The sequence below is a fragment of the Callithrix jacchus genome, chromosome 7 (assembly GCF_049354715.1).
Source record: "Callithrix jacchus isolate 240 chromosome 7, calJac240_pri, whole genome shotgun sequence".
Classification (NCBI taxonomy): domain Eukaryota; kingdom Metazoa; phylum Chordata; class Mammalia; order Primates; family Cebidae; genus Callithrix; species Callithrix jacchus.
In genome coordinates, this window is record NC_133508.1 from 57007524 (window position 1) to 57030076 (window position 22553).

The 22553-nt window shown below is 55.0% G+C and overlaps 2 protein-coding genes across 14 annotated transcripts in view; one reads left to right on the plus strand and one right to left on the minus strand.

The window, feature by feature from the left end:
- Positions 1-1846: 1846 nt before the first annotated feature.
- PLA2G2F (phospholipase A2 group IIF) lies at positions 1847-10719 on the plus strand. The gene is made up of 5 exons (XM_003733368.7): positions 1847-2064; positions 2727-2779; positions 4791-4935; positions 5912-6021; positions 8610-10719. The coding sequence occupies exons 1-5, from the start codon at positions 1949-1951 to the stop codon at positions 8819-8821; spliced, it is 636 nt and encodes a 211-aa protein (XP_003733416.1). The 5' UTR covers positions 1847-1948; the 3' UTR covers positions 8822-10719.
- The window catches only part of LOC108592529 (group IIC secretory phospholipase A2), a 28103-nt gene continuing 14194 nt past the window's right edge, over positions 8645-22553 (minus strand). For 8 of the 13 annotated variants that reach the window (XR_013519834.1, XR_013519833.1, XR_013519832.1 and 5 more), the window contains 2 exons: positions 16937-17085; positions 16267-16498 (listed from right to left, as the gene is read on the minus strand). Coding sequence is in view for 5 of the 13 variants with exons in the window: in XM_078330618.1 (XP_078186744.1) it covers positions 16963-17085 (123 nt within the window). In the remaining 8 variants the exon portion in view is untranslated. Of the gene's footprint in view, positions 9124-9718; positions 10288-11638; positions 13316-14889; positions 16499-16936; positions 17086-22553 lie in introns of those variants that run through there. The other 5 variants (XR_013519830.1, XM_078330620.1, XM_078330619.1 and 2 more) reach the window with 5 other exon arrangements.

A 22553-nucleotide genomic window follows, 5' to 3' on the forward strand; every position in this document is an offset into this window, starting at 1 on the left:
GGTGACATCACTACGTGGTGCGTGCAAAAATGGAAGGAAGATAGAAGCCAAATTTTGTGCAGACAAGGAAGGCAGAGACTAGTCTTGTTTTCCAATTACTCCCAGCCTGATGAGACAAATGCAGCCTCATCCCAAGGGGGAAGCCCTGGGCTTTTGGAAGAAACAAAGGCCCCTTCCTTCCCAGATCCCCAGTCTGAGGGAAGTGTCAAGATTCGCAAACCAAAACATATACAGGTAGCTACAAAGGAATGCATCACCAAACGCAAATGAATGCCCTCCCAAACAAGGATGTGTGATTGGAGGCAGTGGGGTTTTTCCGGGAAAACTTCCAGGAGAGGAGAGGAACCTGGATCCACAGAGAGGAAGCTGGTCAGAGGAAGGGTGGGGGCGGGGAGGGGGCAGTGACATGTGGACTGTGGTTTGGTACAGCCAGAAGAGGAGGCTGGCAAAGCTAGGGGCAGGAAGGGAAGCGCCAGGAGTCTCTTCTGCCCCTTGTCAGCAGGTTTGAGGACATCGAGAGAGACGGGTCACCTTGAAGGTGAGTGGGTTATCTGCAGTGTGAACTTCTAAGAGTCCTCTTCTCCCACCTCCCATGCCCTCCCCCCCGGCATCTCAGTCCTCCCCTAGCTGGAGATCAGCCCCTACTTTGTTGTCGTTTGTAGACATGGAGTCTCACTACATTCCCCAGGCTGGTCTCAAACTCCTGGCCTCAAGCAATCCTTCCGTCTTGGCCTCCCACAGTGCTGGGATTGCAGGTGTGAGCGATCTTGCTGGCCCAGGCCTCTACTTTGTAACAATCAGATCTTTATCTGGGCACCGACACCTGCCCCCCACCACATGCCACCCCACATCTATGAGCATCATCCTCATTCCATGAGCCTTTCTTATGTGCACTTACAGCCAGGGACTCAGAGACCAGGGAAGGGAGCTCTCCTGCCAAGGTCTCACAGCCAGGAAGTGGGGGAGCTGGCATGGGAGGCTCTATCAGTGCGACTGCGACTGCTCAACTCCCAGGCTCAGCCCGGGTAGCCCAGCCCTGAGAGGGGCTCCCAAAACTCACACCCCCTTGGATTTTCTCCAACCCCATCTTTCTCTTACACACCACCCCCTCTTCAAAAAAGGCAAATGGTGCTGACAACCAGGCACCGCCCCCAGCCTCTCCATCAGATGTAACTGTGCCCCCTACAGGGGCAAATCTGGCAATGGCACAACCCTGCTAAGTTGGTTTAGGGAAAATCCCCAATTTTGTCCTCCATATCTGGTTGCGTTCCTCATCCTCCAGGGCCCCGAGGTGGTGTCTGAGCAACCCACCTGCCTTCAGCAGGAATCGTGCTGCGTTGTTTAGCCAGTCTCCCAAACCCCCACAGACGCCTGACGCTTCTGGATAACTTCCCGTCCTCTTCCAGGGTAGCCAAGACCCTACCCTGCTCCTTGGCTATCAATTCCCGATTTTCCCTGTTGCATCTGCAGTTGAGTCCAGTCTCTCTTCCCTGCTGCGGAACCCAATGCCGTGTCCCTACATCTGACCCCATGGCTTTGAACAAAGCCTGCCTTACTTTGCTTCAACAAGTGTCACTGGGTGAGTTTTTTTTTTCTTTAACATCTTTCAGATGGAGAAAGAAAAGCCTTTAGGCTCATTTCCTTTTGGATGCCTGGCAAGAGACCAATTCTCCTATCATGTGTGTAAACCCCCCAGTCAGGCAGGCCAGAGTGCCCGGGGGTGGGGACTGTACCAGCCAGCTGTGGGCAGGGCTGTGGGGGTGGGAGGAGGAGGTGGAGTCTCCTTTTTCTAGGGCATGTGTCACCTGCCTCCTGCCCAGGGGCATTGCCCCGGCACTCCCCTGCCAGTGTTCAAGGCAGTGTGAAGCTGGGGCCAGCTCCCTGCAGCCTCTGGAGTGCATCACAGACCTTTCAAGACCTATGTTGCTGGCCCCCCAGAACCCAGAACATGGCAGAAGGGGCGCAGGCCAACCCCAAAGGGTTCAAAAAGAAGGTGCTGGGTAGATGCCCCTCTGGGGTGAGGGGCTCAAGCTTCAGGGCCTCCTGTCCTTCAAGAACCTCCAGGTAGGTGCCTGCTGCCCTGAGATGGAATCTCCCAGGGAGGGGCAGGGACGGGGGTGAAGGACTGGCTCCTAGAATCCCTTTCTCCAGAAAGGAGAGCTCTGAGAGTCAGCATGGTGGACTGAGATGGTCACTGCATTTCCAGCACCAGAAGGGCCTTTGGGATCATGTAGTCAACCCTCACGCAGTACTCACGTGGCCCAAAGACAGTGAGGCCACAACCCTCCTGTGGTCCAGAGAGGCTGAGGTCACACATTTTGGAAGCAGTGCTGGGACTGGAATCCAGGGACTCAGGACTCCTGGCTTTGGGTTCGAGACTCAGCTGCTAGGCTGGGTCACATGACTTCCTTCCTGGACTCCCTCGCGTGTGCATGGGAGGTCTGGCCTGAGACAGCGGGCTTCCTGTCCTGGAGGCTGATGTGTGAAGGGGGCTCCTGCCAGAGCTGGGGGCAAAGAGATGCTGGTGCCTCCTGGCTCTTCCATCTAGGGTGTGCTCCTCCAGGAGGGGCTGGGCAGGTGCTGATGACAGCGCTAGGAGCAGCAGCTAGGATGTCAAAAGACAGCATTGATGACACCTGTCATGAGGCTCGGGAAGGCAACAGCAGGTCCTGCTCTGCCAGGGGTGGAGGGGATGGACTTAGGCTCTGGGTTTCATCCTCCCACAGGTCTAGCCTAGGTATGAAAAAGTTCTTCGCCATGGCCATCCTTGCTGGCAGTGGTAAGTAACGACGCCAGGGGGACTCCTCTCCCGCTCCTGGCCTGTCTCCCTTGACCTTGGATGCCTGAGTTATGGTTTCACTGACCGGCCTAGGTTCCTTCCTCTCTCTGGGCCTCTGCTTCCTGGCTCGGTCCAGCAGGCTGCGCCCAATTCTGGAGCTGTTTACCCCTCCAGCCACCTGTAAACAGGCATTTATGAGCCCTGGGGGGAGGCAGGGCTCAGAGCTGAGCAAGCATCATAAAATGCTGTTGTTGGCTGGGCATTTGTGTACCTGAGTGTGTATCAGTGTGTGTCCATCAGAGAGGAGTTAATGATTTTGTGTGCAGACAGATGCAGGCATCCGTGTGTAGGTGTGTCTGAGCACGTGGTGATGTCTATGTGTGCAACACGCATCAGTAAAGTATGTGACAGTGCAGGCACCTGAGTGTGAGCCCATTTTTGTCTCTTCATGTGAGCATGTGTTAATTGGGGTGTGTGTCTCCAGAGTGTCCTTATGGATGTAGGGTACATAGATTTGCAGGTGTGTGTGTGTGTGTGTGTGTGTGTGTGTAGGGTGAGTGTCTGTGTACCACAGAGTGGTGGGAGGTCAGGGGCTTCTTTCTGGGGGTGGTACCCAGGGTGTTGTGTTTGGGCAGCTGCCCCATAGGATTGTTGCGTGAGGCTCTTGACGAAAACCTGACCCTGCCACGTGTCCCAACATCATTCATGTGGCGGGTGCCCCAGCTCCACGGACTGTCGTCTTGGGCCTCTTGCAGGCCTTTCATGCAGCCTGTTAACCTCCCAGAACACAGCCTGGCTTGAGGAAAAGAAATAAAAGCCAAAAACAAAAGTAAGCTTCCATATAGCCAGACATGAGAGAGGGCTGGTTGCATTCAGGCAAAATGACCTATTATTTAGAAGACTACTTGAGTTCAGCCCAAGCTAGGGGCAGAGGCTTCAGCCCAACTAAACGTGGACTTGGATTCCTTCACTTGGAGTTCGAATGTCGACGTGGCCTCGGCCAGGCCCCTGATTCTCCCCGGATGCGTTTTGTATGTCAGTGCATCTGTAATGCATGAGGGTGTGAGTATACAAGTATGTGAGTGCATCAGGTGTGTGGGTGAGTGTGAGTGTATCAGGTGTGTGTGGGTGGAGTGTATCAGGTGTGTGTGGGTGTGTATCAGGTGTGTGTGGGTGTGTATCAGGTGTGTGTGGGTGAGTGTGAGTGTATCAGGTGTGTGTATCAGGTGTGTGGGTATCAGGTGTGCGTGGGTGAGTGTGAGTGTATCAGGTGTGTGGGTGTGTATCAGGTGTGTGTGGGTGTGTATCAGGTGTGTGTGGGTGAGTCTGTATCAGGTGTGTGTATCAGGTGTGTGTGGGAGTGTATCAGGTGTGTGTGGGTGAGTGTGAGTGTATCAGGTGTGTGGGTGTGTATCAGGTGTGTGTGGGTGTGTATCAGGTGTGTGTGGGTGAGTGTGAGTGTATCAGGTGTGTGTATCAGGTGTGTGGGTATCAGGTGTGCGTGGGTGAGTGTGAGTGTATCAGGTGTGTGTATCAGGTGTGTGTGGGTGTGTATCAGGTGTGTGTGGGTGAGTCTGTATCAGGTGTGTGTATCAGGTGTGTGTGGGAGTGTATCAGGTGTGTGTGGGTGAGTGTGAGTGTATCAGGTATCTGTGGGTGAGTGTACACACATCTGATACACTCACATCCCTGTAGTAAGCCCTGCAGCCTTGAGAAAACAATGCAGGCCATACTTGCTGGGGGCTTGCTCCATGCCAGGCACTGTCCCAAGCCCCTTCCATCCATGAACCCATTGAAAGCTCACTGCAACCGCATGCGTGGTCCCTTGTAGATTTCTTTCCTCCTGCTTAGCTGCCCACCCTCCTTGTCCCAGCTTCCTCCTGCCTTCTCCCCCTACGCTACGTATCCCTAGGCATTGGGAGGATGATCAGTCCAGACTCACAGGATGAGAGAGGTTGGGAGTGGCCACCTACGGGGCAGGGGCTCAGAGCACCCCCTGGTTCTCTTGCAGTTCTGTCTGCAGCCCATGGCAGCCTGCTCAACCTGAAGGCCATGGTGGAGGCTGTCACAGGGAGGAGCGCCATCCTGTCCTTCGTAGGTTATGGCTGCTACTGTGGGCTGGGGGGCCGTGGCCAGCCCAAGGATGAGGTGGACTGGTAGGTACCAGAGGCTGGGCTCCTGTCAGGGGCCAAGTGAGGATAGCTGAAGGTCAGACTGAACTTGACCTTCATCCCTGAGAGGGGCAGACTTTCTTTCCCCAAAGAATTTGGCTTCTTTAACGAGTTGGTGACCAGAGCCTGCTCTTTAACCATGTTCTTTCCAAACGGTCTTGGATGCTTTCCGTTGTCCATCTCCAAGGTCATGAGCTTGGAAGTGTTTCAGCCCCTCCTCTCTCCAGGAAGGGACTTTTGACTTGCTCCAAACACACAAGGGAGAGCAGTCAAATAGCTGACACCCTGCAAAGGCAAGGGCTGGGACCCCTGCCTGCCTGAGACGGGAGGCTCTGGAAGACAGGACTGTGCCTCCTCCATCAGACTGAGAGTTCCCGGAAGCCATGCTTGTCTTCTGCTCCTATCTCCCCAACAGCTGCCAGCACCAAGTTGGTATCACAGAAAGCCTAATAAATGCACATTCACTCCACCAGAGGTGATGGGGACAGCCACACTCCCTGTGCTTCCTGTCCTGCATCCCACCAGTCCCTGTGGACCCTCCAGACCTTTGTCCCTCCCTGGCCATGAGGCACAGCCAGGGGTAGCCTCTACATATAGTAGATGTTCCTCCAACCTTGACTTAAACCCATCATACAGGCCCTTGACCCCTCCGACAGCTGCAGCCGGGGCTCTGCGGCGAGAGCTGGGATCCCTGTGGATAGAACAAAGACACAGGAGAGAATGTGTCCCAGGGTGGGCAGCTCTGGCTGCAGCCATGAAACTGAAGCTGTAAGGATCAGAACCTGGGGTGCCGGCCCCAGCTCTGCTTGGCTGTGTGACCTGGGACAAGTAACTGTCCCTCTCTGGGCTTCAGTTCAAACGTTTGAGTTGTGAGAGACTGGAATACATGATCAGAGGTCTGTGCTGGTGGGAGATGGGCCAGCCCGGCCATGCCTGTCCACTCACCTCTGCTGGTCCCTAGGTGCTGCCATGCCCACGACTGCTGCTACCAGGAGCTCTTTGACCAGGGCTGCCACCCCTACGTGGACCACTATGACCATACCATTGAGAATGACACTGAGATCATCTGCAGTGAGTCCCTCCCCTGCCACCTGGGCCCCCAGAGAAGGGAGTGGCCGGCTCCATCAGCCTGTGCCGGGATGGTGTACAGTCTTGCCAGAGGAAATACCAGCTGCCGGCTGGATGCAGTGACTCACACCTGTAATCCCAGCACTTTGGGAGGCCGAGGCGGGTGGATAACCTGAGGTCAGGAGTTCAAGACCAGCTTGGCCAACATGGAGAAACCCCGTCTCTACTAAAAATACAAAAATTAGCCTGGCATGGTGGCAGGCACCTGTAATCCCACCTCTGCCTCCCAAAGTCCTGCGATTATGGGTGTGAGCCACCAGCCCAGCCTGAAACTGAAATTTAACCAGCCATTCTGTGTTTTGATTTTGGTTTTGATTTTTGCTTAGTCTAAATCTGACCAGCCTAACTGTGGCTCTAGATCGTCTCCCTGAGGTGCTCTGATGCTCCAGTCCTAGAATTGGCATCTTGGTTCTCCTGTCCTCCAAATCCTGAGTGATTCTGATTCAGTGGGTCTGGGTGGGGCCCAGGAACTTGGCCTTCAGCCAGCTCCCCACATGGTTCTGAGCCTGCAGCTCTGTAGAGAGGCTGAGGCATCCTGGCCTGGGAGTTGGGAGACCTGGGTTTGAACTCAGGTTCCGGCTCCTCGCACCATGTAGACCTAACCCCGCCTGGCCTCCGTCTCCTCACTCATGGGTCCGTTGAGGGGTTTGGATCAGAGCAGACTCTTTCCCTTCCAGTTCTGTCACTGGGACCCCACCTGCAGAGGTGGCTCCATTCCAGGACACCCAGTGTTTCCAGGGATCCAAGGTAGTAGCACCAGGCCTGGCTGGTCCCCTCATTTACTATGAGCTGGCTGTGACTATTTCCCAACATGTAGGTAAGTGCAAGTGGCATCCAGGTAGCAGGGCCCAGGTGTCCCTGCCCTACCCCACTCTATGCCCCTCTCTGGGGCAGGACTCCCCCTGGCCTAGCCTGCAGGCAGCCCCTGGGCCCTCTTTGCCCCCATGTCTTCACCTGGCGCTGCCAAGTTGCTCCTTATTAATAAATCACGAGCAATGCTGGCTTTGCAAAGACACTCAAGTCTCCTGCCATCTGGGGAGGAGTCTAGTGGAGAACGGGGTGCATGTGGGACCCCTTGGAAGCCCAGAGCTCTGCGGTCCTCATGTTCTGCTGGTCAAACATGAGGTGGAAGGGCTGGCTTGAGATAGCAGTAATCCCCCTGTTAAAGCAGTTGGAGGAGCGAGATTCTCCCCCACCTACCAGCCACCAAGGGTAACAGACTAACTTAAAGCAATGACTTTCACGTTGGGTTTTGGGGATCCCTGGAGCCATCAAAGCTAGCAGCCTTGAGAGGTGACAGTCACATAGTCCCTGAGAGGTTCAGCAGGCACTTTAGTTTATTTTATCATTAAACAGCATCTTCTGGGGCCGTCTGATGCATCAGCCTTCTTTAAAGAGTTTCGTTTAAGAGACAAGATTTTGCTGATAGAAAGTGTGAAAGGTCTGCAGACCTACAGAGTGAGTTGGAGGTTCTCAAAGGGTATTCCCTGAACCAGCAACAGCAGCAGCTGCAGCACCCAGGAACTTGTTAGAAGTGCAAAATATCAGGCCCCACCCAGACCTACAGAATCTGACACTTAGGGGTGAGGTCCAGCAGTCTTCGTTTGAACAAGCCCTCCAGCTGATTTTACTATGCAGCTAAGGATGATCTCTGAAATCTAATAATTATAACAACTGCACAAGGACAAGCTGCGGGAGCATTAGCCCTCCATTAAGCCTGTGCTAGGCTCTTAGGCATTCACTAAGCTGTTGACAAGTGTTTTTCTCACTAATTTCTTACCAATAAATTCCACATTTTTTTTTTTTTTTTTTTTTTTAGAAACAAATTTTTGTTCTTTTGCCCAGGCTGGAGTGCAGTGGCACAATCTCGGCTCACTGCAACCTCCGCCTCCCGGGTTCAAGGAATTTTCCTGCCTCAGCCTCCCAAGTAGCTGGGATTACAGGCATTCGCCGCCATATCAGCTAATTTTTTATATTTTTAGTTGAGATGGGGTTTCACCATGTTGGTCAGGCTGGTCTTGAACTCCTGACTTCAAACAATCACCTGCCTCGGCCTCCCAAAGTGGTGGGATTACAGGTGTGAGCCACCGTGGCTGGCAATAACTCCCTCTTGAGTGGGTGTTCTCTGATTCTGTGAGTGAAGGGAAGAGGTCTGGGGTGGCAGAAAGTAGCAGGCCTGGGGGTGGGCCTTCAGTTCTCTGTGTGACTTAGGCAAACCCATTCCCCTTTCTGGGGCTCAGTTTCCCCAGCTATGCAATAACTGTTAGATGTCAGTGGTTCCCCAATTTTACATGCACCAGAGTCACCTAGAGAGCTTGTTACAACACAGACTGCTGGGCCCCAGCCCAGAGCTGCCGACCTTGCAGGCGTGGGGTGGGGCCCATGGGTGGTGCTGGTCCTGCTGCCCTGGGACCACATTCCGAGGGACGCTGGGCTCTCCAAGTCTGTGTGGGCTCCCCCTTCCCAACAGTGGTCCTGGGGGTGGGGCCTGCTCCTTCCACTCATAGCCTTTGCCCCCCATCCCCCTCTAGGTGAGCTCAACAAGACAGAGTGTGACAAGCAGACGTGCGCATGTGACAAGAACGTGGTTCTGTGCCTCATGAACAGGATGTACCGAGAGGAGTACCGAGGATTCCTCAACATCTACTGCCAGGGCTCCACGCCCAGCTGCAGCATCTATGAACCGCCCCCCGAGGAGGTCACCTGCACTCGCCCATCCCCAGCACCCCGCACCCCTCCCTAGAGCCGCTGAGGTCTGAGAGAGAAGAGTGGGTGGAGGGTCTGGCTTGGGGACCAGACAGAGGAGCAGGGAGGGTAGGAGCCAGGCTGGGGCCCCAGGGTTGCTGGCTGCCTCCTCCCTGGAGCCCTCCAACGAGGGCTCAGCAGTCTCCACCCCCAAGGACTCAGGAAGGCCTGGGTCCTGACTCTGGCCATGTAGCTCCTCCAGCCCAGCCCCAGGCACGGTTGCATCTCACCACTGATTCTGCACTAGGTGGGAAGCATGGAGCTTTAGGGGTCTCTCCTGATGAGGGTGGCTGGGGAGACCTGAGAGAGAGAGAGAGAGAGAGACAGGAGGGGCCTCTGAGTAGAGCCTCTGTTGTGGCTCCAGCTTGACTCCCCAGAGTCTTAGAGAGTCTGAGTCACCGGCCCAGGCCCAGAGGTGGGTGCAGCCTCAGCCCAAGGTCACAGGAAGGCAGATTGCTGGTCCCAAAGCCTGGGTTCCAGGAGCCCTCGGCTGGTCCCACAGGATGATCTAGGGTGGTGGTTACTTTGGGCTTGAGGCTCTCTAGAGCCCTGTTCACAGAGCAGGTAGCTTCACCCCAGCCCTCACTAAGGTAGCCGTGAGTCCAGGCTCAGACTCCAGGGTATAATGCTGTGCTGAGTGTCCCAGCCCCGGAGCCCAGCCTCAGAGCAGGCTCCTGGGCACTGACCGAGCCACACCCAGGGACACCCCCTGGGCTAATATGGGGACATATGAAAACATGGCCCCAACATCTACAAGTCTTCTCTGTACCCCCCACTGACCCATGCGTGTCACCCCAACCCTGCCCCACCACACCACATGGCTCTGAGAAGCACCCCTACCCCCGCCCTCTGGGTCCCTGACAGACACTGCCCTCCTGGCCTGCCCCTGGAATGGTGAAGGGGGGGCCCTCACCCTCTCTCCCTGGGCTGTGGGCAGGTGTCACAAGTCCCATTGGTGGGGAAGAGGCTGAGGGCTGAGACTGACCTCAGTGAAGAGGGAAACAAAGGAGGGAGAACATCAAGGTGGGAGGCTGCGTGGAAGATTCTAGAAGAGGGTCAAGGTGGGAGGCTGTGTGGAAGCTTCTAGAAGGCAGTAGGGAGGGAATAGGGTGGTGAAGGAGAGGGGAGAAGATGGAAGCCAGAAGAGATGAGGTGAGTGACAGCCATCAGCAGGGAGGGGCCTCCAGGCAGCACAGAGGAGCTGGGGGCAGGGCCTTGCAGGGCTAGGTGTCTGTGTAGGGCCTGGAACTAGGGCCGAGGTGGAGGGGACGCCCCTGCGGGACCCCAGCACTGTTGTTTCTCCAGGTGCACCTTCCCCTGCTCCTTACCTGTCTGAGCCTCAACTCAGGGTCGGCGGCCTCCACGGAGCAGCCCCACAAGCCCGAGGACCACTGAAGCCACTCTTCGCCTGAACTCAACAGCCACCAGCAAGTTCACCTGGCAGTGCCCCAGGCACCATAGTTGCTGGGGAGGAAGGGCAGAGGAGAGACATGTATGAAAAGGAGGCCAGGGAGCCTCACCAGCCCCAGCTTCCAGAGCCCCAGCCATGGAGACAAGGACACTGCCCCCCAGTGCCACCGTCAGTGTGTGAGGGGCCCATGCGGTCCTCCTCCCCACCCCACTCCCCACTCCCCAGCCTCCCCAACAGCGCCGCCTCCTGCTAGCCATGGTCCTCCGGCTGGGGGAATGCAGGTTCCCAGCTACACCCCTCGACATGCACACACACCCTCCCCTGCCCCTCAGGAAGTCCAGGCCAAGGTCTGGGGATGGGATTCTGCTGCCTGGGGTTCCTGCCCACCCCCACTCACCCCAGACACTTTGGATGCTGCAGCTCCTGGAGAATCTCCACAGGACTCGGCTTCCTCTCCTCAAATGAATAAAGGCCTCCTACCTCAACTCTCCATGGCTCAGCAGTCATGGCCCCTCCTTGGCCAGGCATTGGGGGAGGGCACAGTGACTCCCCCTGCTTCCCCAGCTCTGGGGAAGGTGAGTTCCCATGCCCAGTAGCTGGCATGGCCCATCTCCCTCCTGCCCCCCGGCCTGGGGGCGAGAAGTGGTGCCAATGCCATGGACCCTAGGCCCTGTGGTCCAGCAGTGGGGCGATAACCGTGGGATGATGGTAGCGATAGGCTAAGTGCTTTTCAGGCACGGATCTCCTGACCCATTTCTGTTGATAACTGAAGCCAGAGAGTTCCAGTCACACAGGTACAAGTGACGGAGCTGGGCTCTGAGTCCTCTGCGTCTGACTTACTGTTTGTTTGTTTTCTTTTGAGACAGTCTTGCTCTATTATCCAGACTGGTGCGATCTCGGCTCACTGCAACCTCCACCTCCTGGATTCAAGTGATTCTCCTGCCTCAACCTCCCAAGTAGCTGGGATTACAGGTGTGCACCAGCATGCACAGCTAATTTTTGTATTTTTATTAGAGACAGGGCTCCACCATGTTGGCCAGGCTGGTCCTGAACTCCTAATCTCGAGTGATCTGCCCACCTCAGCCTCCCAAAGTGCTTGGCTTACAGGTGTGAGCCACTGCGCTCGGCTGGGTCTGACTTTTAACCTCTGCTCCATGCAGCTCCTGAATGATGATTTGGGCAGCTGGGGTGACGGGAGGAGAGACTGAGGACCGAGGTCCTGATGCTGGCCCATCAGGTTCTCCTTCCAGCTCTGCCGCTGACATCTGTCGAGCTTTGGTGGGCCCATCTGTGAAATGGGACTACATTTCTACAGTTCAAGGTCCCAGGGTTGTCGTGGCAGCCACTGAGACAACAGGGAGGAAAGGGCTTTGTGAGCTGAGGCGGGGGGGGGGGTGGGGGGCCAGTGGGCAGGAGATGATTACCATCGAGATCATTTGTATGGAGGCCAGGTATTTCTTCAGAGTGAAAGTGAGTGACGGTGGGGCCATGAGGGTCCCACAGGGCAGCTGGGTCCTGGCCCCTTCCCTGACTCAGGCTCCTTCCTGTATGGACATGGGTTACCTCCCCCACAGTGACCACACAGCTTGTTTCCCATGCTCCCTAAAGCCGTGGGCTTCCCTGGGGACATCAGCGGGGACCACTATGTTACATGGGGAAGCTTTCACTGGCGGCCCTGGAAGAGGAAGAGGGATTTCTCAGCTCTCTCTCTCTCTCTCTCTATTTGAGATGGAGTCTCACTCTCTTGCCAGACTGGAGAGCAGTGGGTGATCCAGCTCACTGCAACTTCCGACTACTGGTTCAAGTGATTCTCCTGCCTCAGCCTCCTGAGTAGCTGGGACTATAGGTATTCACCACCACGCCTGGCTAATTTTTGTATTTTTAGTTCAGACGGCATTTCACGATGTTGGCCAGGATGATCTTGATCTCCTAACCTGGTGATCCGCCCACCTCGGCCTCCCAAAGTGCTGGGATGATAGATGTGAGCCACCGCACTGGGCCTCAGTATTTTAAAAGTTTGAAAATCCCTGGACAAGCTCACCCACAGGTTTGTTCACTCAGTGGCCCTGAGTCCCCTGTGTGCCAGCACTGGAGCTGGGCTTCCAGCCTCTGCCCATGGGAGCCCGCAGCCCAGGCGGACGGCAGACAGTGAGCTTCTAACCTTGGCACGTGGTGCCAAGTAGTGTGGCTGGGAGCACAGGGGTGAGGACCCAGGTCTGTGTGGCAGTCCCAAAGGTGCCCAGAAGGAGATGAGGTGCAGCTGGGGTCTCCCTGGCGTGGGGAAGAGGAGCAGAGCATGGGTCTCATTTTGGGAGGAGGGGCCCCTTCTACTGCCTAGGGATCTCCTCGCCGTAGCAGCCATGAAGGCTCCATCCGAGGTAGTGAGGTCTTCCACGGTAAGGCGTGAGGAGGGGGCTGTCCGTGCCCCTCCCTGGCCTGGGGCTGCCATCTCTGCCCAGACCTACCTCCACCTGCTTCTTCGGGAGACCCGTGCCCCTCCCAGCCCCTTTCCTGGTTCCTGGGACCCAGTGGCCGTCGCTGACAGCTTTTCCAGAACGCGGGCGACACCTAATGGACGTCATGGCTCACAACCGGTGCTCCGCTCCACCCCTCCCACACCTCTGCCCCAGACCCAGAGTGGAGATCTGCTGGGGGCCTGCCCCACAGTGCCCAGGAGAGCACAGGAAGCCATCAGTGTGGCCTCCGCCATCTGCTCACTGCTGTCACCACCGCCTCTCAAGAAGCGCTGCCCTTAAAGCAAACAGCACAGGCTGGGTGGCACCCTGGCCCTGCCGCCTCGAGGGCTGTGTAGAAGCAAATCACTTCACCCATCCCATCCTGTTTCCCCCTTATACAAAATGTTGATAATGAAGCACATCCCATAGGGTTGGAGGATTACATGAGCTCAGGGATGAGAATGCCCCTTCCACAGGGCCTGGCGGGGAGAAGACAAACTGTCAGAGCTGGTGACTGCTGCCCTGGGCAGAAGGTCCTCGGGTTGGCGAGGCAGATAGCGGCAGGTAGAAGAAGGCGTTGCTGATGGAAGTGGACTGCCTGTGACATTCTCCTCCAAACAGAAACCTGGCAGAAGCAAAGCTGTGGTTTAGCCAGAAAATCTGGCTCCCTGCCCGTGAGTGTGAGGGGAAATGGGAGCGTGGAAGGAAGAGGAGGAGGATGCAGAAGGGAAGGGTCTGTCAGCCCTTGCTGCCCCTGAGCCACAGCCAGGCACCCGGGGCCTTGACTGACCCTGCTCCCCGCTGGGCCTGGGAGCTGCCCCTTCCTCGGCTGGGCCCTGACTGTGAATGCAGAGAGGCGGCCCTTCCTCCAGAGGTTGGCGCGGTGACACTAGCTGTCGGCTTCCTCAGTTGTGGCTTCCTAACAAGCAGCTGATGCCACCAACTGTGATAACAAGGAAAGTTCTGGAGAGAAATACCAAGGCTCCTAGCAACAGGAGACAGGGGTGCACAGTTTTTAAAAACAAGACATATTGCCCTGTCAACAGCAACCCTTCTAAAATACCCATGCTCTGGCGAGAAGGGGGCCTGGGATCTCGGGATGTCAGGGCCCACGTAAGAAAGGCAGAGCACATCGACCACTGCACTGAGAGCTTTGGTGGGGACTATTCATAGCTTTGCTTCTACAGGGAGGAAACTGAGGCCCAGAAGAGCCAAGTAAATGACTTCAGGTCACACAACAAATGCAGGATTTGAACTCCGACTCCAGAGCCTGAGACTCAGAGGGCATCTGATCCAGCTCCCACATTTTGAGAAAGTGGGTGGAAAGCAAGAGATTGGGAATCAGAAGACAGGGTTTCACATTCTGGCCCCACTGGACACGAGCTGGCCATCCGCAACAAGTCACCAGTTCCCCCACCCCCTTCCCTAGTCTCCAGTTTTCATCAGATGAATAAAGGGCAGGGCAGAGAGGGTGGGCAAGGCCTGTGGGAGAGCGCAGGATTGAAGATCGATTAGCATAAGTCTCATCAACAAGGTGCAACTCCAGCCCAGACTTGACCGGGACGCACTGTAAAGACAGCCCAGTGGAAGCCACCAGGAGCGTGAGCAGGGAGTGCCAGGGCTGGGCTTAGTCACTGCTGGCCTACTGCTGCGTGAGGCAGAGATGGAGGGGCCGAGGGTGGGCGCAGAGAGAACGGCAGAGAGAAGCTGCAGCGACCCAGGCACCAGCGATGGTGGCTCCCACCAAAGAAGGTGGTGGCGAAAGTCGTAAGAAGTGGCCAACTTCTAGATTTTTCCCCTTTTATTTTTCTTTCCATGTAAACATTTGATGAAAGCATTTTATAAATACAGAATCTAGATGCATTTTGAAGGCAGTGCCAACAGATTGGGTGTGGGATGTGGAATATGAGAATCTGCCACCCAGGTTTTGGCCTGCAGGAGAAGAGCCCTCAGCGGAGACGGGCAAGGCAGGCGCGCAAGGAGCTGGCATGGACAGATGCGATTCTCTCCAACCCTCGACCAGGGAGGCTCTGCGTGGCCCCACCAGCCCTCCTACTTCTCATCTTCAAGTCTCAGATAAGATGTCAGACCCCCAGCAGTCCTCAGGGAAGCTTCCCTCACCCTCCTGGAGGTGGGCATTGCTCCCCAAGCCCACCCTGATCCCGGCACCCTCAGCTTGTTCTGCAATCCCCTGCTTACTTATTTTCCCTTTGGTCTGAGAGCTCTGTGGAGTCTGGTGCAGAGGGGCTGGCCTGGAGTAGGTCTTCAGTACACATGTGCTCATGGAAGGCATGACCCTGTCGAGGACAGCGGGCTTTCTCAGTGAGAGTCCACGCATCCCTCTACACTCCCACTGCAGTTCTCTGAGAATCAGGGCATCAGTGCCAAACAAATGGAGCTTGTGTACCATCAAGGGCCCATCCTTTCTATCTTATAGATTAGGGGATGGAAGAGAGAAGGGAGTGAGAAAGATGGCCTGGGCATGGTGCCTCACGTTTGTGATCCCAGAACTTTCAGAGGTCTAGGCAGGTGGATCAATTGAGGCCAGGAGTTCGAGACCAGCCTGACCAACATGGTAAAACCCCGTCTCTACTAAAAATACAAAAATTAGCTGGGCATGGTGGCGCACACTTATAATCCCGGCTACTCAGGAGGCTGAGGCAGGAGAATCACTTGAAACTGGGAGGCGGAGGTTGCAGGGAGCCACGATCGTGTCACTGCACTCCAGCGAGGACAACAAAATGAGACTCTGTCTCAAGAAATTAAAAAAAAAAAAAAAAAATGGCCTGGATCTCACCCGGGAAACCTGTCCCCCAGCATTGAGACTGGCCATGGCCCTTCTTCTTCCACTGTGTCGTTCGGCCAGACATCTTCACAGTCTGGAGCTGGTCTCTGCGGTGGTCTGGATCCCCGAGGTGAGGAGGTGCCCACTGGCTTGGGCCGGCCACCCTGGTTCCACGTCCACCTTTCTACACCTGCTTCTCTCACAGCCTGCTTACACTTTCCCTGATGCTCATAAACCTCAAGCTTCCCATCTAAAGCTGCAATTTCCAACCACGCATGGGTTGGGGAGAAGAGTAGGCCAGTCACCCACATGATAGTAAAAGCCAAGCCAGGTGGAGCGCAGGAGCCCGAGCCCCCAGGCCCTCTGCTGCCCCCCACTTCTGGTGTCCCTTTCTGTCTTCACCAGAGAAATCCAGAGTTTGTGTCTGAACTCCTAAAAGTTAGTACCACTCTCAGCATTCTGCCGAGGAGTTTCATATCTGATTTCTGTTTGTTTTCTTTAAATCCCTGAATCCCTCCTGCCTGGCACTGTGCCTGGCACATAGCAAGTGCTCAATAAATGTGTGTTGCCTGATAGAGCAAAGGATTACAGCTGTGTGTTCTCTGTTATTACATGAACCTGACCTCCTTCTACACCTTCAAGGAAAGGAACAAAGGCCATGTCCACAACATTTCCTCGGCCTCTAAGTCCAGCTCAGGGCTGAGAACCCACCAGTCTCAGTGAATAAGAGAACAGGACTAATTACGCCAGTTAGTTATGGCTGCCTAACAAACCTGCCAAGACCCAGCGACTTAGAACAAAAGCCTTTATTTAGCTCACAATTCTGCACGTTGGCAGTTCAGCCTGGGCTCAGCTGGGCAGTTGTTTTGGTCTCAGCCAGGTTCCCTCACGCATCTGTCGTCAGCTATAGGCTGCTGCTCGCTGAGCTCTCTCTCAGTGTCTGAAGTCAGCTGAGGCCACTGATCCCGGCAGCTCTCCTCCTCCAGTAGGCTAGCCCAGGCTTTTCCGCAGGAGGCAGCTGTCCTAAGAGAGAGTAGCAGTGCCGCAGACCTCTTGAGGCCTAGCTCAAAACTGGTAAACCATCCCACCTACAGCATTCTATTGCCCAATCTAAGCCACAAAGCTAGTTTAGATTCAGGGTTGGGGCAAACAGATTCTGCCTCTTGATAAGAAAAGCTAATTACATCGTAAAAGGTGAGGAAGCAGGGAGGCAAGGACAGTGGTGGTTTTTTTCCCAGCTGTCCAGAGCTGGGTGTGGGCACCTGGGCAGCACACAGCCAGGGTGATGGCAGCATTTTCCCAGAGCTCATCTCATATTTCCAGCTGCCTGCTTGACATCTCACTTGGATGTCTCAGGCATCTCCAACTTGAGGAGTTCATAAGGGAACCTTTGGTTTCCTAGCGCTCCCTTTGCCTGCGAGCCCATGCTTCACCCACGTTCTCAGGAAACCAGGAACCGACCTCACTGCCTCCGCTCCTTCCACTTTTCACATTCCGTCTGCCAGCAGGTCCTGCTCATCATCTCTGTGTTTAAAACAGCCCGTGCTCTGCCCTCTTCTCTCCATCTCTTTGGCCGCTGCCCAAATCCCTGTCATCAGCAGCTCTTCCTCCTTCATGGAAGGAAATAAGCAGGGACTGTCTCAAACTGTGACCCAAGTTACACTCACTCTCTGGCTTACAGCCCCAGTGTGGCTTCCTGTTCAGGAAAGACATGCCGAATCCTTCCGTGGCCAGGCACACTTGCCAGGACGCCACCCTCACCAGCCTCTCCACCCTCATCACCCTCCACTCTCCCAGGCACAAGAGCCTGTTTCATGTCACAGCTCTTGCTCTGTCTTGTCCCTGGGCCTTTGGACTTGCTATCCTTTTTGTCTAAAGCGCTTCTCTTCAGGATCTGCAAGCGGTGGGATCCCTGCCACCATTCAGGGCTTGGTCAAATTTTACCTCCTCAGAGACGCACTCCCTGACCGCCGGATCTAAAGCTCTCTCTGGCCACGCCCTCCACACCCGTGTGTCTCGCTCTCTGTGCTTTTCACTGAACTTCTCTTACTGGTTTCCTGGCTTGTGTCTGCCTCCCCTCAATGAAGCATAAGCTGTGTGGCTGGGACCTTGTCTGGTTCATCACAGTGTCCTCAGCATCCAGGACAGATGCTCAAGAGAATCCATGAATGAAGAAGAGAAGAGACGAGGTGAAGGAAGCCTCTATGGGCCTTTGGGATTGAGTGTCTGCACTTTTGCCAAGTCACCACTAGATGGGGACCTTTTAATTACCTACTAATCACAGCTGTAGCACCGCGTGCCTGCGCATGTGGGTGTGTGTGCCTGCGTATGTGTGTGTACATGTGTGTCCATGTGTGCATGTACATGCATGTGCCTGTGTTTGTGGGTGCACTGTGCGTGTGTGCATGTGTATTCATGTACAAGTGTGCATGTGTGCATCTGTGCATGTATGTGTGTGCATGTGCATGCCTGCTTGTGGATGTGTGTGCACTGTGCATCTATATGTGTGTGTGCATGCGCGTGTGTAAATGTGTGCATGTGGGTATGTGTGCATGTGTGCATGTATGGGTGTGTGCATGCACGTGTGCCCCTGTATGTGCATTCATGTACATGTGTGTGTGTGCATTTGTGCACGTATGCATGTGTGCATGTGTATGTGTGCATGCATGTGGATGTGTGCATTGTGCATGTGTGTGTGTGCATATGGGTATGTGTGCATGTATGGGTGTGTGCATGCGTGTGCCCATGTGTATGTGCATTTATGTACATGTGTGTGCATGCATTTGTGCGTGCATGCATGTGTGCATGTATGCATGTGTGCATGTGTGTGTGGGGCATGTGTGCATGTATGGGTGTGTGAATGTGTGTGCATGTATGTACATGTGTGTGCATTTGTGCATGTATCCATGTGTGCACTTGCATGTGTGCATGTGTATGCCAGCAGTGTGAACTTGTGCATGTATCTGTGTGTGTGCATGTGCGTGTGCATTTCGGGTTCTCAGGTACAGCTTCCTCTTTCCAGATAACTCCACCCTAGTCCACTCTCAGGGTTGGCAGTTAGGAGGGGAAGCCACCAGATGCCCTGGTTTGTGACCTCGGGCAAGTTAGCTTCAGCCTCCTCATCTATGAAATGGTGCTAAACCCTAGTCATTCCTGGGGTGTGGTTAGGATTGCTGGTGTCTATCATCAAGTGCCGGATGTGCCTGGCACACAGAAGATGCCCTTTGGATGCTCGCTGCTGTCCTCAGGGTGACACACGCCAGTTCCACATGGAGAAAAAGAAGCGTCCTGTGGAGCCGGCCGGAGCTGGCTGCAGTCAGCCTGTTTGCCACTCTCCCTCTGCAAAGTCTGTGTCCTGCAGAAGCTTCCCTCCCACGCCTCCCTGGAACTTCTCACGTTGTGCCAACACCACCGAGCTTCCTGCCCCCTCCGCTCGCCAGCAGGAAATCTGCCAGGGCTGTTCACTCCTCTGGCTCTCCGATCCTGCAGCTCCTACTGTTCTAGCGCCTGGGTGCCCTCTGTCCTCCCACTCCCCCACTTCTGCCTCTGAAGATCCTTCCAGATGCATCAAGCCCAGCTCCCCATGTAGCCCCCACACTCTCAGGGGTGAGGGCTACTTGAGCTCAGGCCTCCCAGTCAGCCTCACTGTCCAACCAGAGGGCCCAGCCCAGGTGCTGTCACCCTGGGAACCCTTTTCTCACCTTCTTTCTCGTCTCTCTCTCTCTTTCTGTTGATCTGTCTTCCGGTTCTCCCTCTTCTCTTCCATCTCTCGTTTCCTTCATCTCGAGTCTAACCCTCCTTCCTTGCTCCCTGTACCCCCTCCCTCTCTAGTTTTGCATTTTGTCCTCCTGTCCTTTCTGATGTGTGCATTTGACATCCAGTTCTACTTCAATGGCCTGCCCCATCCCCAGGCCTTCCAGAACTGATCTGGAGCAGCGGTCTTTCACAGTGGACTGTCACTTCTGTGGCATCCCTCAGCTGATGACCGGGCCTGTCCTGACCTGGATGATGAGACAGACAGACCAAGGCCAAGAAAAACCATCTTTGGAAGCCACCTTTTAAAAACAAGCCCAACTCCAGACCTGGCATCTTTTAATGTGCTAATGGAGAAAATGAGGCATAAAGAAAGGAACTGAGGGCTTTGGAACGCCTTTCTTGCCGCGTGAACTACATCTCCACAAATAAGACGAGGCAGCAAGTCTGCAGTCCTGCCTGTGGCTAGCCCCTTGCCTCAGCCCTCCTCATTCCTGAATTATCTCTTGGGTGTTCTTGGTCAGTGTCAGAACTCTGAACACTCCTAGATTGTCCACTGCGGTCCACACCTCTCCTTTGGGCTCCAGACTTCTGTACACGTGTCCATGTGCTTTCCCCTTACATGTCCGGTGTGTGTCTCCAACTCAGTGTGGCTCACACCAAACTCTTGCTGTCTTCATCATCAGCTCTCCCCTGATCTTCACAAGCTCAGTATTTGGTGCCACTATCTACAATCACTCAGGCCAGGAGCCTGGGACGCAGCCTCTGTTCCCCTCACACCCCACACCAAACCCATCAGCAGGTCCTGTCAACCCTGACACGATCTGCATAGCATTCTCAGCATCTGACACTTCATCCCCTCTGTCAAAGTGCTGGTCCCGGCTGTAGCTGTACCTCCCAGTGCTTTGCAACACTGGGAGGTACAGTGTTGGGGCCATTCTTTCCTCCCTGACTCTCCTCCCTCTCTGCACTATAGCCAGAGTGATCTTTCTGGGGAAAAAGTAGAGCATCCTCTGCTTCACATGCTCCATTGACTCCTTTGCCTTTGACATAGAAGGCATGTGTCTCGCCCCGTCCGACCTCTTCTCCATTCTTCCCCAAGGCGTCTCTGCTTCTAGCCCACTGGCCCTGAGGTCTCAGACCAAATGGCACCTCCCCAGAGGGGCCTTCTTCGACCACCTAAAGCAGGCACTCTTCTGTCCCCGACCCCCGACCTCTGTCATTCTACAGCATGTTGCTTTGTCTGAGGTGCTTCAGTGCACTTGGCCCTGTTAGACGGTGTCTTTATTAATGAATATGCTATGGTCTCCTGCTCTTTTTGGAAGGCAAGCTCCTTCAGGGCAAGGATTTTGTCCTTCTCATTGCTGATCTCCTGCCCCCTAACATGCAGTAAAGGTTCCTTGCCGACCACCTTACTGACCACGCTTATATGGCCTATGGGCCAGTGCCAGCAGCTGACCCCCAGGAGACAGGAAGCCAGGCTCTTGGGCCAGATATGCTGCTTCTGTGCTCTGGGGCCTCAGGCAAGTAGCTTCCCTCTCCAAGCTTGATTCCTCAGCTTTCAAATGGGGATAAAGATACGTGCACTGCCTATTTCATGAGAGCTTTTGTTCATTCACTCATTAAACAAGCAAGTATTAAGCTCCCGACACATGTCCTAGCCTTTGGCTAGGAGCAGGGTGGGGGGTGGGGGTACAGGTGCAAGCCGGCAGACCCCACACTGCTTAGTCCAGGGGTATAGTTCTCTGTGGGCTCTATGAGAACGAGAGCCCTCAAACAAGACAGTCTTACTCCCTGCTCTCACAGAACTTTCTAGTTGCGGGGAGAGTCGCTGCACATGGACACAGAGAAATAAACAAGATCATTTCCGGTAGAGATGAATGCTGGAGAGACAGCGGGTAGCATGTCAGAGAGCGGAGGCTGAGATGAGGAATGCATTCAGAGCAAATGAGAAAGGTCTTTGGAATTCACAAAATACGAATTCCAACAGTTACCATTTTCATCTTTCCCCTTTGGCAGAGGGAGGCAGTCAGAGGCCGGGAGATGGAGATGATGGAGGTTCAGTTGGCTGGAACCCCATCTCTGCCTCCCACACCGGGTCCTCCCTGTACCACACATGTGTGTGCGTGTGGGCGGAGGGGGTGTCACTGCTGGGTAAGCTTAAAGTCCCTTGCAAAGATGCCAAATGCTTATGTAAGCCCACTCAAAGGAGGGAAAACCAGATGGCCTGAGGGCAGCTGTCCCCACCACCAGGCAAACTGGGCCCTGGGCTCTGGTGACAGGCCTTTCTCTGCACTGATCGCTCAGTGACATTTAGAGTCATGGACAGACCAAGTTGCTTTCTTCCTTTCCCTTCCCTGCTTACCTACTGCATCCCAGAGCAGCCCCTGGTTGCTAGGCAACCTGGGACCAGGCCTGGGGGCAGGATTTCAGAACTCAGGGGAGGCTAGGGAGTTGGTTAACTCTTGCAGGGCAGCTCTTTGAACTGAGGTGCAATTAGGCTAGGGAAACAGTTGTTTTTGTTGTTGTTGTTTTGTTTTGTTTTGAGATAGGGTCTCACTCTGTTGCCCAGGCTGGATGGAGTGCAGTGGCGCAATCACAGCTCCTTGTGGCCTCATCTCCTGGGCTCGGGTGATCCTCCTCTCTCAGGCTTCCGAGTAGCTGGGACTACAGGTATACACGACCACACCTGCTAATTGTTTGTATGTTTAGTAGAGACAGGAGTCTCAGTGTGTTGCCCAGGCCTGTCTTGAACTCCTGGGCTCAAGTGATCCTCCTGCCTCAGCCTCCCAAAGTGCTGGGATTACAGGTATGAGCCACCGCGGCTGGCCAGGAGAGGGGTTTTATTTCTTAAGGGGTTGCTGACCCAGTGCTGTCAGCAAAGAGGAAAAGAAACCTTAGATGCAGAAGCCTCCACCACACCAGTGCCCTGAGTAGGGCTCTGGACTCAGGAGCCCTGGTCAAGGCTTCAGGAGCAACTGGCTGCTTCTGCTCTGCAGGGGCAACATGAGAAGAAAGCACAGCTCAGGCCAGGTACTTTGTGGTCCAAGTCCCAGCCCCTCTGGCACCTCCTGCCACCACCCAGCAGTGTTACCGCCTGGGGCTCCAACCTCTGCCCCTCAACCTTTGCTCCACTCTTTCTCATCTCCAGGGGTCCTGGGCTTGGAGGGTGAACAGCATTGAATAGAGAAGGTTCCCTGGGGAGTGCAGCCAGCCCACGGGAGCCCAGGGTGGAGGCTTGGGCTGGGCCAGTGGGGCGTCCCCACCCCTGTGGCGCAGACAGGTGGGAAGAGGCATGGGAAACTCAGTCCCTGGAGGCCTCCTT